Source organism: Sesamum indicum, linkage group LG6 (genome assembly GCF_000512975.1).
Source record: "Sesamum indicum cultivar Zhongzhi No. 13 linkage group LG6, S_indicum_v1.0, whole genome shotgun sequence".
NCBI classification, from domain to species: Eukaryota; Viridiplantae; Streptophyta; class Magnoliopsida; order Lamiales; family Pedaliaceae; genus Sesamum; species Sesamum indicum.
In genome coordinates, this window is record NC_026150.1 from 14,580,143 (window position 1) to 14,599,599 (window position 19,457).

General features: G+C 37.3%; 1 protein-coding gene across 1 annotated transcript; it reads left to right on the forward strand.

Annotated features, from left to right (window-relative positions):
* Positions 427-942, forward strand: LOC105164522. Its single transcript, XM_011083173.1, has one exon. It carries the CDS (start codon positions 427-429, stop codon positions 940-942), a length of 516 nt encoding a protein of 171 aa, XP_011081475.1.

Consider the following 19,457-nt stretch of genomic DNA (forward strand, 5'->3'; position numbering starts at 1 on the left):
TGGGAATCTCATTGGATGAGAATGGTAATGGTTACCTCCCACAAAACATTTTCCTTGTGAATCATAAAAGCGGAACATGGAGAATTGTGTTTGTGGATCCTAAGCCCACTAGGAATTGGTTTTCCTAAACCCCACTTGAGGATGGTGGAATTTTGAAGAAATAGTGGGAGCGGTTAATGACTAAAGACCAAGGCTTAACTTGTATTAATATTATAATCAATTGCTAATTTCTGATTTACATTTTCAATGTAGATGTCTAAGAATCCATTAACCATGATTTTGGAGACAAACAAATTTAATGGAACGAGCTATAATGATTGGCTTAGAAATATGAGGATTGTCCTCGATTTCAAGAACCAGACTTACATTCTGGATAAGACTCTTCCTAGGACCTTGCCGGAGGGGTCCACATCTTAAGAACGTGTGATGTTTGAAAGGTGGCGCGAGGACAACCGGATGGTCCGCAGCATCGTACTAGCATCGATGAAAAATGATATCCAGGAACAGTACGATAGGCATGATGATGCCGAGTCGATAATGCTCCGCATGAAAGAGGTTTATGCGGTTTCGGAAAGGCATATTAGATATGCCGTCACAAAAGCATTTTATGGGATCAAGATGCTTTCCCTCATGGAAAAGCTCGAGGATCTTCAAGCTGGGCTTGATAATGACACATATATTGACGTGATCCTCCAGTCACTTCCTCCCTCTTGCAATCCATTTTTCGTAAATTACAACACGAATTGGCATGAGAAGTCCATAAACAAGTTGATTAGCATGTTGGTCCAATACGAGACAATGACCAAAAAGTCTGCACCATCGGTGTTGGATGGGAAAGCTTCGACCTCTAAAGTAAAAGGCAAGGGCCAGACGCTGGAAGAGAAGAAGGGTAAGGCAACTGCCGCTGGAAGTGCTTTGAGTGCTCTTGTTGCCCCAGTGTAAATGCATGGTTTTATTTCAGTTTTTTAATTACAAAAATTAAAAAAATAATTGTAAAATGGAGCTGTACGGCCGTTGTTGCCCTGCCGGTCGGTCACTGGCTAGCAGGGTGCGCGCCCGCTTGCCGGTAGGGCAGCCCGCGCGCAAGCCCAACTCGCGCACCATACGGGCATGGTCGCGCTCGCGCTGCGTGCGTGTGCGCGTGCGGCCAGCAGCAGACGATCGTCTGCTGTGCGAACGGCTGGACCGTTTTGTTCCATTTTTACAAATTTAATTTTCCTGATTCTACAATATTTATGAAATTATAAATTTTGGCAAACTTTAATTTTAGTTAAATTGAATTTTTTATTAAAATTAAATTGTGTATTAAATTAATTTGGAAATTATTTTCAAACAAACAAATTAAATTATACGTTGGACGTATGGTTGATATTCATTTTTAATTGCATTATTAGTATGTTAATTTCTGCATTTAATTATATTTTTTGGTATTAGATATTGGATATCTATTGTTAAATACATGGATTGTATTTATTTGGATAACATGTTTATATTTGATGTAAATGTGTTTGTTTATTGGATAAACAATTGGGATTATAACAAAACCCATTGGCCGAATGTATGGTTTATTTTATTTTGGGTGAGGCGTACGTGCCTCTTTGTCCTTTTTTCATTTTTAGCCTTGAAATAATAAGGCTTACTTTCTCCCTCCTTTTGTACTCCCCCCAACTTTTGATTGGGGTTTTCAATTTCAGTTGTAATGAGAGTAGTTAGCATTGTGAGGTTCATTCATTTTGAATAAATGTAAGCTTTCAAGGAGAGGAAGGCCAAGGCCCATTGGATGGTGCTCGGCGGAACTCACAACGGAAGAAGAACAAAGAGGAAGGCCCATTAGAATGATAATAGGTTACTAATTTGTAATAGTTAGGGCCACACCCTAAATTGATCATAGACTCCCTGCGGGCTTAGTCGGTTACTAAGAATTGGTCTTGTGATCATCGAACAGGAGCGTGCTAGGCTTGTTTTGCATGTGGTGTATGTTTTAATATTTGGAGTATGATGTGTTTGGAATGCATCAGTTTATATCTAATGATTAAAACTGATGCATGCAAAATCATATAATGATGAGGTCTCGATTACAACAAACTTAACTATTACTTGGATGGCCAAGTTAAATATTAGGCACATAATGGATTAAAATTCAAATGGTTTGATTAAACCCAAGCCTTGCGTCAACAACAATGTGGTGTGGATGCTACTTTCACTCATTCGTGGTCTCATGAATCGTGGCACGTTTGGAATGAAAGAAAGCTACACTATTGTTGTGAGCGAATGAAATATACTCTTGTTTCCCTGTCTCACGAGTTGTGGGGGGTGGCAGTTGAGATACTCGTTTGGTTGATTGGTCAGGCCTAATGCTGAGTCGCGTGATTCGCTTGGAGTCCTTGGGATCACGTGAAGAGGCAAAGGAAAATAACTTGAGGATCTCATTGGATGAGAATGGTATAGGTTACCTCCCAAAAAACCTTTTTGCGTGCGAATCATAAAAGTGGGGCATAGACAATTGCATTTGTGGACTCCAAGCCCACTAGGAAATGATTTTTCAAAAACCCTACTTGAGATTGGTGGGTCTTTTGAAAAAATAGCGGGATGGGTTAATGACTGAAGACCAAGTCTTAAACTTAATATAAAGTATTACAATAATCTACTAAATTTTTGTTTACATTTGATGTTAATGTCTAAGAATCCACTCACTGCAATCTTGAGACTAATAAATTTTAACGGGACAAACTACAAATGATTGGCTGTGAAATCTTAGAATTTTCCAAGATTTTTAGAACCAAACCTATGTTCTGGATAGGTCTCTTCCTTGAAATTCGCCGGAAGGGTCCACATGCAAAGAAATTTTGACGTTCTAGTAGTGGCATGAGGACAACCGGCAGGTTCGCAGTATCATACTGGGATCAATGACCAATGACATCAAGAAATAGTACGATAGGCATGATGATGTCCAAGCGATAATGCTCTGCATAAGTCAGGTTTATGCAGTTATCGGACTTGCATATTGGATATGCTGTGACAAAAATATTTTTTGATGCCAAGATAATTGAAGGGTCTTCTGTACGAGAGCATGGGGTTAAGATGTTATCCCTTGTGGAGAAGCTCAATACCTCAAGGCTGATCTTGACAAAGGGACGTACATTGACGTGATCCTTCAGCCTCTTCCTCCTTCTTTGGACCCTTTTATCATGAACTATAACATGAATGGACTTGAAAAAGACCTTCATGAGTTGATAAACATGTTGGTCTAGTACGAGACAACGATTGAAAAGTCTGCGCCATCGGTATTGGTAAGGGAGGCTTCGACCTTAGAAGCGAAAGGCGAAGGGGTCGGACGCTGAAGGAGGAAGAAGGGTAAGACAGAATCAGCTATTGCAAGCGCTCAGAGCGCTCCTATTGCCCAGCTGGGCATGGGCAAAGGGAAGAGGAAGGTAGTTCGGCAGTCATGGGTTCCAAACGATGTTTGTATTAATTTCCATGAAAAGGGGCGATTCAAGAGAGAGAGAGTTCATCCTCTTTAATCAAGGTATAATTTGTTATTGAGCCTTAACATGACAATTAGTACACTTCTTGGGTATTGGATGCCAGTTGTAAAGCTCAAATATGCAAATGGTTTGCAGGTGGTGTAAAGGAGCAAAAGGCTAAGACAAACGATTTTGAAACTTAGCAATGGCAGGGCTGTTGTTTTTTGGTTAAAGGATTAGATAGTCTTATCTGTTAGTAATCATGTTAGGATAAAATTGATAGAATATAATTATGTAACCTAGCATGATTAAATTATATTTTTCCATTTTTGGATAATATGGATTACATGATTTGGATCAATAATGGTTATTTCAAAACAAATGGTTCAAATGGATAATCAAGATAAACTCACAGATCTGGCATGCGAAGGAAGGTCACAGTTCTCTAGTTAGGATAAGGAAGTTGGTGAATTCAACGAGTCTAGAAATAGACAATAAAGACCATTGGAATGTTCGAAGAATTAGATTTGAAGTGGAGAACCAAACTGGTAGCAAAATTAAATCCTCCGATTGGATCGAGGTAGTGTGTATTTAGTGGGGGTTCTTCAAGTATCTAATAAGAATGGAATTCTCACTCAGTGGAGTCCTTCTTTGGAGTGCCACAATTGAACATTATCTTTAATAAAGGAGGGTTCGAACCTTGTTAGACTTAGTTCGATTGTTGTTGCACTGAACTACCTTGGCCCATGTGGCTAAGCCTATTTCCACAATGTACATTAGTATATAGGATGGTCTTGTATACATTAAGGGACAAATGGGAAGAGCAAACTAGGTTTGTACAGGTTTATTTGTTATCCTAAGGAAAATTGGATTTAATTGGATAACTGACGTGAGAAATATCTCCTTAAGGTATCGAGTGGAGAGACGCCTCAGTCAAATGTAGCAAATATCATTTGTATTCTTCCACTAACTCACTATATTTCAGCCTCTTGAGGGATGACTAAAACACCTTCATTATGTTTGGTTTTGTTTTTAACTTGTTTTTGGGTATTTTGTGGAGATAGAGAGAGAAAAACAAAGATAAATAAAAATAAGTTAGAGATAGTGTGTATGTTTGAATTTCTTTTTGGAGATAATATAAAATAAGTATGTTATGTTTGATATTGGATAGTGGGGAGACAAAAAATACTGTTCATTGTCAAATCATGTCTCTTTTATATATATATTTATATATATATATATATATGTATAAAAATATATATAATTTATTTAGTTGTGAGTGGATTAAAATAAATATTATTTCCTAATTATATATGTATGGAAATGAAAAAAAATAATTTATGTAAATTCACTTTTAAAAATAATTAAATGCACTCTAATAATGGATTAACAATATTTTTTGTTAGTTGTTCTATTCGAGGTGATAAATTTAAATACATTATTCAAATAATGTAATATATGAATTAACCGCGTAGAATAGTTATATTATTTTATATTTTTTAAAATTTTTAATTATTCCAATGATGTAGAAAATATTACGTATAAAATATTAAGTGGTTAAAATAAAATATATTTGTATTTAAAAATTAAATACATAGAAACAAGATAAAATACTTAGAAACAAGACAAAATACTTAGAAACAAGATAAAAATATGGCAAAATAAGCAATGCCAAACATTGCTTCGGTTTTGGGTAATCTCTGAGATGGCCCAAAACCGAAGCCAAACATAAGGCTTAGTTACCTAATAGGTACAAGTTTTTGAGTCTGACCCGTTAATTGGATTATGATCCAAAGACATAAGGAGGAGCGATGTAGGACATCGAGTTGGATGAATGACTTGGAGCCATGAGATTCATTATGGAGTACAAACTAGGTTTGAAACCTCTTGTATCTGGAATATTAGCCTAGACAAAGTCTCGCAGGGTATGGCAGAGGTAAAAAATGAGCTAGAAGGTCAGTGGGAGCTTAGTTGTATTCCTAGTGTTTTAGGTGTGAACATCTTACTCATTTGGAATGATGTGAAGATGTTGGAAAATACTAAAGCACAAACTACATTCACGCAATTCTCAATGAAGGAATTGAATTTCTTCCTTTACAATAGGGTTAAGATTTTCAAGAATCAATTTTCGTGGACTGATGAAGAGCTTAGAAAGATGTTTGACATGGGTATGTGGTCCGATACTCTAGACCGAATGTAGTGTGTGCTTCGAGAATAGCAATAGATATCAGGAGTGTATCGAGAAGGCACTACATAGCAGTCAAGATTACTCTTTAGTACCTGAATAAGGATTAAAGAACCGTCCTTAATGCAAGTCAATGGAGAGTTGATTTTGAAAGGCTATAGCGATTCTAGCTTCTAGTTACATGTGAATCGTGATAAGTCTCAATTTGATGTACATACAGACTTAAAGGTGATGTAATGGCTAGGAATGGCTTCAAGCAGGATGCCACAATGGTTTTCACCATGGAAGTCAAATGTATAGTGACTTTAATAGTTGCTGAGGAAGTATTTTGGATGAAAAACCACATAGAATGGTTGAATGTGGAGACTTGCATGACCAAGCCAGTAGTTACCGAGAGGATAACGACTAGGCAATGGAACAAGCAAAAGGGCCGAGATCTCATCACATATCCAAGGAATATTCTTAGACGCCGCCATCAGTTTGGAACAATGGTAGGAAGAGGTGACGTGTAGTTGGACTGCATCATTTCGATAAAAAATATGGTAGACTCGTGAGACCGAGCAGGTATCGTAGATTGCTCATTCAGATAGGTTTGAGGAGTATGGGCAATTGGCTTTAGGTCAAGTGGGGTGTCTAATGCAATTTTAGTGGATTAGTTGACAATGTTGTTAGCTGATTCAACTAACTCGTGGGAATCGTCATACGAAAGCCTTGGAGGCTTGGTCAGTATGACTTAAATTTCCAGCTCAATAGTACAGGATTAGTCCTTGGACTTTAGGAATCATGGCAGTCGCATGCATATGATGGTTATATCTTAGATTTGGCGAGAGATGACTATATCTTCAATATGGTCATTTAAGACTTTTCCAGTGTAGTTGGATTATGTATTGAGGACGGTGGATTTCAAGATAGAATTCGTCCCTTATCAGTATATGATGGATATATCTCCTATGCGCTTCGAGATGGTTTAAACTATGTAAGTGTATGGCCATAGTGATTGGTCGAAAAGGAAATGATTTCATTTGTAGATCAATACAGTAAATGATCTCGAGTATTTAGAATAGTTGTCTGGTGAAAGATGGGAATCGACGCCCCATTCCATGCCCTAGACTAATGCCGGGAGATGATCGATGGGAGGACTGTACCTGTATGGAACTAGAGAGCCTAAATGTTCACGCCATCATTCACCTAGTCTCTAATGTTATGGACCGTCGCTAGACGACCATCCATGGTGACGACCGTTTTTGATTAATGATTAATTAAATTAGATTAAATTAATTATTTTTGTCGGACATAATGCCCAAGTCTAGCTGAGGGTGAACCTAAAGAATCACACACAAATTACTATGGAATTGTTGAAATTAATTTGGAATTAATTCGAGAAGAAATGAATTAATTTAATTGGATTAAATTAACTCTAGGAGAATATATATAAATGATCGGATCATTTATTTAATAATTCATTTTATGGATGCCTCAAGAATTAATTATTTGGATTAATTAATTTTAGGCTTACTACCTTTAAATTAATTGGATTAATTTAATTGGTTTGGCTTAATTAATTAATTGGATCAATTAATTATAGTTTGGGTTTAGATTTATTTAATTTTATTAAATAAATCTTTTGACTTAGTTGGGCTAAAATTAATTTAATTAATTATTATCCAATGGATTTTGGTTGGGCTTGATTTAATTTGATTAAATCGAGCTTGATGCATATTTGAAGTCCAATCCCATTTAAGGGTGGTTGGAGCATGATAAGGATGAGTTGAAACTCCTCACCATGATGAAGATAATGAAGTGGTTATTTTCATCATGGTTGAAGGTTATATGCATGTGTGTGTATAGGTTGTTTTGGAGGCAAACTTGGTGGTTATGGAATTTTGAATTCAATTGTATCTAATATACAAAAACTACATACATATCATGCATAACCAACAACAAAAGCTACGAAATTTTGCAACATTTTTCTCTCCAATAATGTTCTCCTTTTTGTTCTATATTGAATTGAATTCAATTTAGAACATAAAACAATCCAAAAGCGCTAATCAAGAGTGTTTGTTTGGAGTTGTTTTTTCTTTTAGTTCTTTGTTCTACCTAGCATTAGAACAAGAACTATATCTCTTCCTTAATATGGTGTGGCAAATTAGAGGGGTTCTAATTTGGATCCTAAAGTGAAAGGGAGAACGTGAACAATGCACGTTGCTACTCAACTATAGAAACAAAAGGTAAGGTTTCAATTTTGTTTCTATGTTTTTGTTTCATCCTCTAGCCACTTGTCTAGCATTGTTATTTGTTTATTATTATACTTTCGACAAACACCGAACGCCTGGTAATTTCAAAAGAAATACCCCTTCGAACCATTTTAAATAATTTTTTATTTAACACTTCCGCCGCGTTCGCGGGCCACAACGATTCTTTCAATCTGAGGACTACTCCCGTACTATCGGAACTGGGAGCTCAAGTCATACAGACCAAGCCTCTAAGGCTTCCATATGACGATTCCCAAGAGTCAGTTCAATCGATTCGACACCTAGTCAATCGACCCATTAAGATCACATAGACGTCCCACGTTTGTCGCCGATGAAACACAGCACTCATCAAATGAATGCGACTCTTAATGCTTATCTCCATAGGACACTTCAATGCCCATTCTCGTGGTCATGGACTTGGAACATTTCAGACCCAATCCTAAACAGTTGGTTTCATGACCGCCATCCAATGTGCAGTCCAACTGTATCACGATTGTTCAAGGTGGTCTATGGGCTTTGTTGTGATGTTTAACAGAAATGCCAATAGTGAGTACTCATTTTATTCACTGAATAATATTACACAAATCGAGTTATTGTCATAATAATTTACAAGCATGGCAATCTAATTGGCTTTCAGGTCACCTACTCTAGCAATTTTCAATGAAATAATTTGATTCATTCCCTTATCACAGGGTTAAGCTATCCAAGACTCAGTATTCATGGACTGATGAGGAGCTTAGAAAGATGTTTGGCATCCCCAATGTCTTTTGTTGTTGAAAACATGGGTATGCGGTATGATCCACTAGGTCGAATGTTGTGTGTTCTTTGAGCATAACAATGAATATTGGGAATGTATCGAGTAGGCACTGCATAGCAGTCAAGATTACTCTTGAGTACCTGAATAAGGATTAAACAAGTGTTCTTGATGCTAGTTAATGGAGAGTTGATTCTAGAAGGCTATGGAAATGCTAGCTTCCAATTATATGTGAATGGTGACTAGTCTCAATCTGAATGTACATTCAGACTTAATGGTGATATGGTTACTTGGAATGGTTGTCCTGGCCATTGTAGCACGTGTGTCACCCAGGGCATAAGGGGCATGATGACTTGACGTCATCCTCACCTTCCTCCGGCTTATCACAGGCAGTCTGTTATGGGTTTCAAATTCAACGATGACAACTAAACACGAGGGTTACGCTCGTTGCAGGAGTTAACCCAACACCTTACGGCACGAGGACAGCCATGCACCACCTGTGTCCACATTCCCGAAGGCACCCCTCTCTTTCAAGAAGATTTGCGGCATGTCAAGCTTTGGTAAAGATCTCCGCTTTGCATCGAATTAAACCACATGCTCCACTGCTTGTGCGGGCCCCCGTGAATTCTTTTGAGTTTCATTCTTGCGAACGTACTCCCCAGGCAGGATACTTAACGCGTTAGCTACAGCACTGCACGGGTCAATACACATAGCGCCTATTATCCATCGTTTACGACTAGGACTACTGGGGATTAGATAGGTATTGCTCTGAATTTGGAATCAAATAATGTTGGTGTTGTATTAATGGGTGATGGCTTGATGATATAAGAAGGAAGTTTTGTAAAAGCAACAGGAAGAATTGCTCAGATACCAGTGAGTGAGGCTTATTTGGGCCGTGTTATAAATGCCCTGGCTAAACCTATTGATGGTAGAGGTGAAATTTCAGCATCTTACGATGCCACAATGATTTTCACCATGGAAGTCAAATTTATAGTGACTTCAATAGTTGCTCAGGAAGTATTTTTAGATGAAAATCCACATCCAAAGGTTGAATGTCGAGCCTTGCACGGTCAAGCTAGTAGTTACCTAGAGGATAACAACTAGGCAATAGCACAAGCAAATTGGAATAGGTGACCAGAAAGCCAATTGAAATGGCAGTTTTTTGAATCATTTAGCAATCTTTATGAATTTGATATTATCTTGATAAATGTAATAAGAATTCATTTGTCGCACCAATTGTTTTTTCTGCTTATATATATGCTATACGATGTTTTAACGTCACAAAAAATACTCACAGACCAATTGAGTAACCATTTAGTTGGGCCACATATTGGATGGAAACTATGAAACCATCATTCGAGGGTTGGCCTAAGCCGTTTCAAGTCGAGGACCTCGGGACTGGGCATCAAAAGTCCTATACAGACTTGAACAGAGTATTGCATTCATTGGATGAGCACCGTATTTCATCAGCGACAGACATAGGATGTCCATGCAATTTTAGTGGATTAGTTGACAAAGTCGTTTACTGATTGAACTGACTCATAGGAATCGTCGTATAAAACCTTTGGAGGCTTGGTCGGTATTACTTGAATTTCCGGATCCGATAATACCGGATCATTCCTTGGACTTGAGGAATCATGTGAGTCGCATGCTTATAGTGGTTATATCTTGGATCTGGCCAGAGATGGTTGAGTCTTCGATGTGGTTGTTATAAGTCCTGTCTAGTGTAGTCGGAGTATGTAGCGAGCACGCTGGATTTCAAGATAAGTCTGTCCCCTACCAGTATTTGATGGATATATCTCCTATGCGCTCTGAGATAGTTCAGACTTTCTAAGTCTATGGGCATAGCGATTGGTCGAATAGGAAATAGTTTCCTTTGCCGATCAATAGAGTAAATGCATCTCAAGTATTCACCATAATTGCCTGGTCCAGGATGGGAACCGGCGTCTAATTCCATGCGCTAGACCAAGTGGTCGACGGAAGGACAGGACCTGTATGGAACTCGAGAGCCAAAATATTCACGCCAACATTCACCTAGTCTCTAATGTTATGGATTATTTCTAAACGAACATCCATGGTCACGGGCATTTTCGATTAATGATTAATTGAAAATAATTAATTAAATTAGATTTAATTAATTATTTGTGTTGGCCTCAATGTTCAAGTCTAGATGAGGTGAACCTAAAGAGTCACATACAAATTAGTATGGAATTGGTGGAATTAATTTAGAATTCATTGAGGAAGAAACAAATTAATTTAATTGAATTAATATATAAATCATTGGAAAATACATAAATCATTGGATCATTTATTTAATAATCCATTTGATGGATGGCTCAAAAATTAATTAACTGGATCAATTATTTTTTGGGGTTAACAACTTTAAATTAATTGCATTAATTTATTAGGTTTGATTTAATTAATAGATTAGATCAATTAATTAGTATTTGGGCTTAGATTTATTTAATTGGATTAAATGAATCTTTGGACTTATTTGAGTTAAAATTTATTTAATTTATTATTGTCCAGTGGACTTTGGTTAGGCTTGATTTAATTTGATTAAATCAAGCCCGGTCCGTAGTTGAGTCCAAGCCCATTTGAGAGAGAATGGAGTAAGTTAAGAAGGAGCTGAAACTCCTCAGCACGATGAAAAAAATGGAGTGGTTATTTCATCATGGTTGAAGGTTATATTATATGCATGTGTGTGTATAGATTTCCTTGGAAGCAAACTTTGTAATTATTGAATTTTGAATTCAATCATGTATAATATACAAAACTACACACATATCAAGGATAACCAACCTAAGCCACGAAATTTTCTCTCTTTTCTCTTAAAAAATGTTCTTCTTTTTGTTCTACATTGTATTTTGATTCAAGTTAGAACATAAAACATTCCGAAAGTAATAAACAATAATGTTAGTTTGGAGTTATTTTTCTTCTTGTTCTTTGTTCTATCTATCAATAGAAAAAGAACTATATCTATTCTTTAGTGTGGTGTGGACAAATTAGAGGGGTTCTAAATTGGATCCTAAAGTGAACGGGAGAACGCAAAGGGAACAACGCACGTTGCTTCTCAACTATAGAAACAAAAAGGTAAAGTTTCATATTTTATTTCTATACTTTTTGTTCCATCCTCTAGGCACTTTTCTAGCATGTTTGTAGATTTATTATTGTGCTTTTGACAAACACCGAACGTCCAAAAATTTCAAAGGGAACACTCTTTTGAACCATTTTAATAATTTTTTTACGCTTCCGCCGCATTCCCGGGCCTGCGCACACGCATGCTAGCAGAGGGCCCAGTGCGCACTACACGGCTGACGACTGGGCCTTTTTTCACCATTTTTTTCTATTTTTGGAATTTTTCTTCATTCTCAATTATGTTGTTTTTAATTTTTGGATAAAATTGGATTTTTCTTCAACTTAAGATTTCATAATTAATGAAGTTTATTATGTGCATTGGATGCACATATTTTCGATCATCCTTTAATTGCAAATTACAAACCTGTGTTTTTTTTGTATAACTTATTATGAGATATTGGATATCGTAGATTATTGTGTTACAAGCAATATATGCATGGATGATCAGGATCCCATGACCTTTTCTATGTTTATGTTTATGGTTGGAATGATATCTTCTCCCTCCCTCTAGTTTTTAGCCATGGAATAATAAGGCTTGCTATCTTCCTCCTAATGTACCCCCCACCAGACTTTTGGTCGGGATTTCTTTTTAAATTATAATGAGGGTAGTATAGAAATTTCGGTGAGGTTTTATTTTTATGCAAGCTCATGGAGAAGAAAGTCCACGGAGGAGGCGGCCTATGGAGAAGGAAGCCCACGAAGATATTACAAGGCCCAACTATATGTTGATGGGTAAAATATTTTGTAATAGGATAGGGTTACCTTAGACTGACCATAGACTCACTACGGGCTTAGTGGGTCGCATAAGTTGGGCTTGTGATCATCCCACAGCGGCGTGTTTAACTGCATTCCATGTGATGCTTTATTTATTGCTTTAGCATTTGATGTTATGCATGCAACAATTGTGATGAGATCTCGGTCAAACAACTCAAAATTAACTCACTTGGTTGGACTAAGTTACAGTATAAGGGCCCAAAATGGATTTCGATCAAAATGATTTGACTTGTCCAAGTTTTCCATTCAAAATAATATGGTAAAGAAGCTGCCACTACCCAAGTGTGGTCTCATGAGTCGTGGCACATTTGGACGAGAGGCAAGTTGAACTATTATTGTGAATAAAAGGAACATGCTCACTATTTTTATGTCTCACGAGTCATGAGGGGGGACAGTTGAGGTGTGATTTGTTAAATGGTTGAGCCCAACACTAATTAAATACTAAGCCCATAATGGATTTGGAGCGAAATGGTATTTTGATCTGTCCAGGCCTTCCATCCTGAACAATATCACGACGAAGCTACCGCTATCCAAATGTGCCGCTATCCAAATGTGCCACTATCCAAATGTGGTCTCATGATTCGTGGCACATTTGGAATAGATGGCAAGTTGCATTATTATTACGAACAAAGGAACACGGTCGTTGTTTTCCTATCTAACGAGTCCTAGGGGCGACAATTGAGGTGTGATTTGTTTGATGGGTTGGGCTTAACACCTAGTAGTATGATTCACTTGGAGTCTTCTGGATCATGTGAAGAGGTTAGGCAAAATATCTTGAAAATATCATGGAATGAGAATTGCATCAGTTACCTCCCAGAAAAGTTTTTTATATGAATCGTAAAAGCAGGGCATGGAAAATTATTTTTGTGGATCGCAAGCTCACTATGAAAGGATTTTTCGAAACCCCACTTGAGAGTGGAGGGATTTTGTAGAAGTTAATGACTAAAAGAACAAGTCTAAACTCAAAACAATATGCAATAATCTACTTATTTTCTATTTTGCGTTTAGAACTCATGCCTTAGATACTATTTTCCAATTTTACTTTTTTTTTTAGATTTGTTTTATGGAACATAATCATTAAAATTAACTGCGAAAATCGGAGGATTGTCCACGATTTCCAAACCTAGGCTTACATCATGAAAAAGCCACTTCCGAAAGGAGTCCTAGCTTAAGAAACGTTTGACGTTCGGAAATAAGGCATAAGGAAAATCGCAAGGTCCGTAGTGTCATACCTACTTTTGTCATCCATGAGGGGTATGACAAGCTGGACATTGTTAGTTCAATAAATGGGAAGTGAACTCCGAAACCACTTACATCGAGTTCAGGTGAGAAGGAACTGAATTTGCCTAGAGCAAGCTGGGTCTGGGATCTTTCGCCATAGCCTTCTTTCTTTATTCTTTATCGCTTGATCTTTCAGGATGTGGGATCTTTCTTTTTGAAATCCATTGACCTTGCTAGCTTAAAGCTTAATAGTTATCCCTTATAACACAAGGAAAAGATTAGATCCCTTATCATGACAACAAAGCGCGATATACGCCACGCATTTAACAAAATGAATCACTCAATTACATCGAGCCTCTACTTATCAGTTGATCCACATAAATTAAATTTATGCGGCACCAAAAACTGGCATATTGGATATGCCACGACGGAAGCATTTTTTAAGCCTAGATGACTAAATGTCGTTTGTACACAGACATTGGACTTATATGCAATCCCTTCATCCCTCCTTTGACCTATTTATCATAAACTCTAAATCGGCATAAGAAGACCATTTCATGAGCTGATAAAATGGTTAGACCGATGCGAGGCAACGGTTGAAGAATCTGCGTTGTCAGTATTGGATTTTGAGGCTTCGACGTCAAAAGTTTAAGGTAAGGGAGCCGAACACCAAATGAGAAAGAATGATGAAGCAAAGTCAGCTGCTGCAAGCGCTTTGAACTCCTGTCGCCTTGATGAGCGAAGGTAAAAGGAAAATGGAATAATAGCTCCACAGTCAAAATTTATATATGTTGTTTGCATTAAATCGCCAAAGGGTATTAGAAAAGAGGGTATCGTGAACTCCCCTTCACCCAAGCTATGGCATTTGTTGAGAAAACATGATCACTATTCATATTCCCAAGTTTTGGGCACTTTCTCTCGAAACGCATTACTGCAAATGGCCTGCAGAAATGCAAAAGAATAGAACGCTATGACAAGTGTCTTAAAGCTAAGGAATGGTTAGGCCATTACTGCAAAAGCAATAAGATTAAATAAACTAAGCTATTAGGATTCATGTTGAAATAGTATACAAGTATGTAACTCAGTGTGATCAAGTTATTAGTCAATTGTCGGACAAATTAGATTACAAACTTAATTAATAAAAGATTATTTTGAGTCTGCTGGGTTATTAAATTGTCGTACTACATAATTGGATTATGCATGCTCAAAATAAATGACTAAAATGGATGATCAACAATATAGAGAGTGGCATGCATGAGCTAGGCCATATCCCTTTACTTAGGATGAGTAGATTGGTAGATTCAAACAGTCTAGCAATTGATGATTTGAGTTAACTAACTTATCAATCCTTTCTAAGAAGGAAGAAAGCGATGAAAACACTTTGGGGGACAAAGAATGCTTGTAAAAAATGATCTATTGGATTGGATCCAAAATAGATATCTGTAAGTTACTAAATACACAAATACCAGTAGAGGAATAACAAGTCTAAGGACTTTTGAAAAGTTCAGCGAAATTAGACTTGAAATGGAGAACCAAACTTGTTATGGAGACAAACCCTTATGGGATCGAGGTGGTGCATATTTAGTGGAAATTCTCAGTTAGTAAAATTCCTCCGGAAGAGACGATGCTGAACTGTCTCTGGTAAGGAAGAGACCGAACCTTGATTGAACATGGTTCGATCAGTGCTTCACTGAATTAGTTGGCTCATTTGGATGTGGACTTTCAAAAAATCGTCAAGTTGTAAAAGATGGTCTTTCCTTAAATTTTTAATCCAGACACCATATTTGAAATATATTGACAAACCTGTGTCCTACAAAAGTCTTGAGTATGAGGAATGGTCCTGCATACATCAAAGGACTAATTGGAGGGAAAATGAGACTCGAAGTTTGATTTATACAGGTTCATTATGCAATAATGCAAACATCACTTGTAATCGAAACTTAACTGACCATGTCTAAGTCCTCCGAAGGACGATCAAGAAACTCCTATTACTTGTAAGGTACGAGTTTCTGAAATCGAAAAAAGAGAAGCGATGTAGGACATCGATCCGGATAAATGGCTTCAAATCATAAAATCCACTATGGAGTTCAAACTAGGTTTGAACGTCCTACATACTTGTTTTGACAAGTTCATGAGGTACATGATTTGGTCAAGAATGAGGTGGAAGGTTAGTGGGAGCTCAATTGTGTTCCAAGTGTTATGGATGTTAAAAACGTTGCGATCAATTCGAATGATAGAAAGCCATCTTGGAAGTCTAAAACACGAACATTATTCATTAAATTTTCCATAATAGGAATTTGATTCATAGCTAGGGATAAGTTATCAAAAAATTCAGTCATGGTAGACTGATGAGGAGCTTAGATGTTTGACATCCCCTATTTCTTTGTTGTATGCAGCATACGAATGTTGATGAACTGAACTAATTGTTGCTTATGCTTTTTAAGCGTAACAATGGAAATTGAGTGTGTACCAATGAGACAACAGACAACTGTTGACGGGCTATCTTTAATACCTCAATAACGATTAAAGAAAAGCTCTTGACGCACACTAATGGAGAGTTGATTTTAGATAGCTATAGGGATAGTAGCTTCCAGCATCATATGAATAATATTTAATCTAAAAAACGAACATAGATTCGAAGTTTATCATAATGTGGTAATATTGAAAATGTTCCAAGTAGAATACCACAAGGAACTTCATCATGCAAAAAAAAATTGAATGTATGGCAATTTTATTGGTTATATTGAAAAATAGTTAGGATTGAAAAACAAAGCCAGATTGTTGGGTATGCTACATAGCATAGTAGCGCCAGTAGTCACCTTGGAGGATGACTACTAGGCTATGGCACAAGGTAAAAAGCCCAATATCTCATCACAGGTCCAAGAAATTATCTTAGACATCATCATCTGCTTGGAGCGATGATGGGAAGATGTAGCGGACAGTTGGACCGCAGGACATCAACAAAAATGACAGTACACCCATAAGACCTAACTGGTGTCCCAGATTGGTAATAATCAGATTAATCTGAAAATATGAGTAATTGGGTATAAGGTCAAGTGAAAGATTGTTGGAATCGGTAACCAAAAGCCAATTAGATTGGCTGTTTTAAGAGTCATTCAAGCAATCTTTATTTAAGCAATTGTTGGAAGCACCTCAAAGTGCGAGTGGATCGGCCCGGGAATGCGCAAGCATAATCGGAATAATAAAATGCGTATATTAAAATGGAAATGTAATAAAACCATAATTTCAAGGGGTGTATTCTTGGAGCTCCCGGGCGTTTGATGTAGTTAAATAATAAACGACAATAAATAAATGGGGCTAATGATTGAATAAAAACAAGTAGTACATATAACATAAATCAAGGATTACCGTTTTGTTTATGTTTATGTGGAATCTTCTCGTTTGACCCGTTCACGCATGGCTTCAACCTAAAACCCTCTAAAGTTGCGTCCACACCATACCGTAATTTGGTATCCCTCAATCCTCTTAGCTAGAAAAGAATTAGGGAGAAAATACACACCAACTGTGTACACAAGAGGGTTGCTCGAGAGGTGGAGTTAGGGTGTAGGAAATTATTTTATGTATTATGTATCCATTCATTAGTTATCCCAAATAACTATACACATATATATATACCTTGTATGGATGCATTAAAATATGTCTACGTTCATTTAATCATCAATAAGGTAATAAAATCCTTTATTTCAAATAAAGGATGACTAACATGGCACTTTCCAAAAATGAGTTTGTTAATAAATAATTTTCTTTTCTTATCATTTCCACCAAGTTAATTAACGGGCTTAGGCCAATTTTAATTAACTAAAATACAAGGCCCAATTGATTTTATTTAAATCCAATTTAAGTAAAGTCCACTTAGTTAAATCCATCAATATTCAATTCAATTAAATATATGAGCCCAAAAGGCCATTATTAATTAATAAGTCCAACTTATTAAATAATAAAGGCAAGCCCATTATAAATTAATCCTATTAATTTATTCTTGGGCTTATCCATCCAATGGATCCCTCTTATTTATAAAGAATCCAATTGCTTATGGAATTAGTTCCCAACTAAATCCTCGTCCCTTCTCGGTAATTTGTGTGTAGCTCTTTAGCTTCGCCTTTCGGCTAGACTCGGGCTAGTGTCAAACACTATTATTAATTAATTCTAATTTAATTAATAATTCTCGATCAACCCTTGATCAAGAAAGTCCATTACCATGGGTGGCCGTATAACAACGGTCCATGGCACTGGACTAGGCGAATATCTATGTGAACTTTTAGGCTCTCTAGTCCATGCGGGTACGGCCGTTCCGTCTACTGTCTCCTGATTTTAGACTAGGGCATAAAATTTGGGTGTCAATTCCCATCTTGGACTCGGTGTCTATGCTCAATACTTGAGATCACGTTACGCCAAATTGTTCAGCATAGGAACTTTGTTTTCCTATTCAACCAATGACTGTGGCCACAATTTTATAGAGTGTTAACGCATTTTCAACTGCATAGGATAAACCTCTATCACGTTTTGACAGGGGACGGATCCTCTTCTTGGAACTAACCGTCCTCGCTACATGCTTCGACTGCACTGGACACAGCTTATAATGATCCCGTCTGGGACATAGTCACCTCTCACACGAATCCAAGATAGAGTCATCGTATGTACGTGACTGTCGTGATTCCTCAAGTCTGTGGACTATTTTCATACTATCGGAGCTGGGGATTCGAGTCCTACCCATCTGTTATAAATGGTGACTAGAAATCCAATTAGATTGGCAGTTTTGAGAATCATTTAGCAATTTTTATGAATGTAGTAAGCATTCATCTATGGCACAATGTGTTTGTTGTGTTTACTATTTAGGTTGAACGGTGTTTTAACGTCACAAAAAATGCCCACACACCGATTGGATAACCCATGTAGTTGGACTGTGCATTGGATAGCAGCTATGAAACCAACTTCTGAGGATTGGTCTGAAACGTTCCAAGTCGAGGACCTCAAGACTGAGCATCGAGAGTCCTATAGAGACTTAAGTATTACATTCGTTGGATGAGTGCCATGTTTCATTGGCGATAGATGTGGGATGTCAATTCTATTTTAGTGGATTAGTTAACAAGGTTGTTATCTTATTGAACTGACTCACGGGAATCATCATATGAAAGCCTTGGAGGCTTGGTCGACATGACTTAAATTCTTGGCTCCGATAGTATAGGATTAGTCCTTGGACATAAGGAGTCATGGCATTCGCATGCATATGATGGCTATATCTTGGATCTGGCAAGAGATGATTGTGTTTTCGATGTGGTCATTATAAGCCTTTTTCCAGTGTAGTTGCATTATTTATTGAGGACGGTGGATTTCAAGATAGAATCTGTCCCCTGTCAGTATATGATGGATATATTTCCTATGCTCTCGGAGATGGTTTAGACTCTCTAAGTTTGTGGCTATAGCGATTGGTCAAAAAGGAAGTGGTTTCCTCTATCGATCAATAGTGTAAACGCATCTCAAATACACAGCATAGTTGTTTGGTCCAGGATGGGAACCGACGCCAAATTCCAAGCTCTAGCTAAGACCAGTACATAGTCAACGGAAGGACCGTACCTGTGTGAAGCTCGAGAGTCTAAACGTTCATGCCAACATTCACCTAGTCTCTAGTGTCATGGACCGTTGCTACA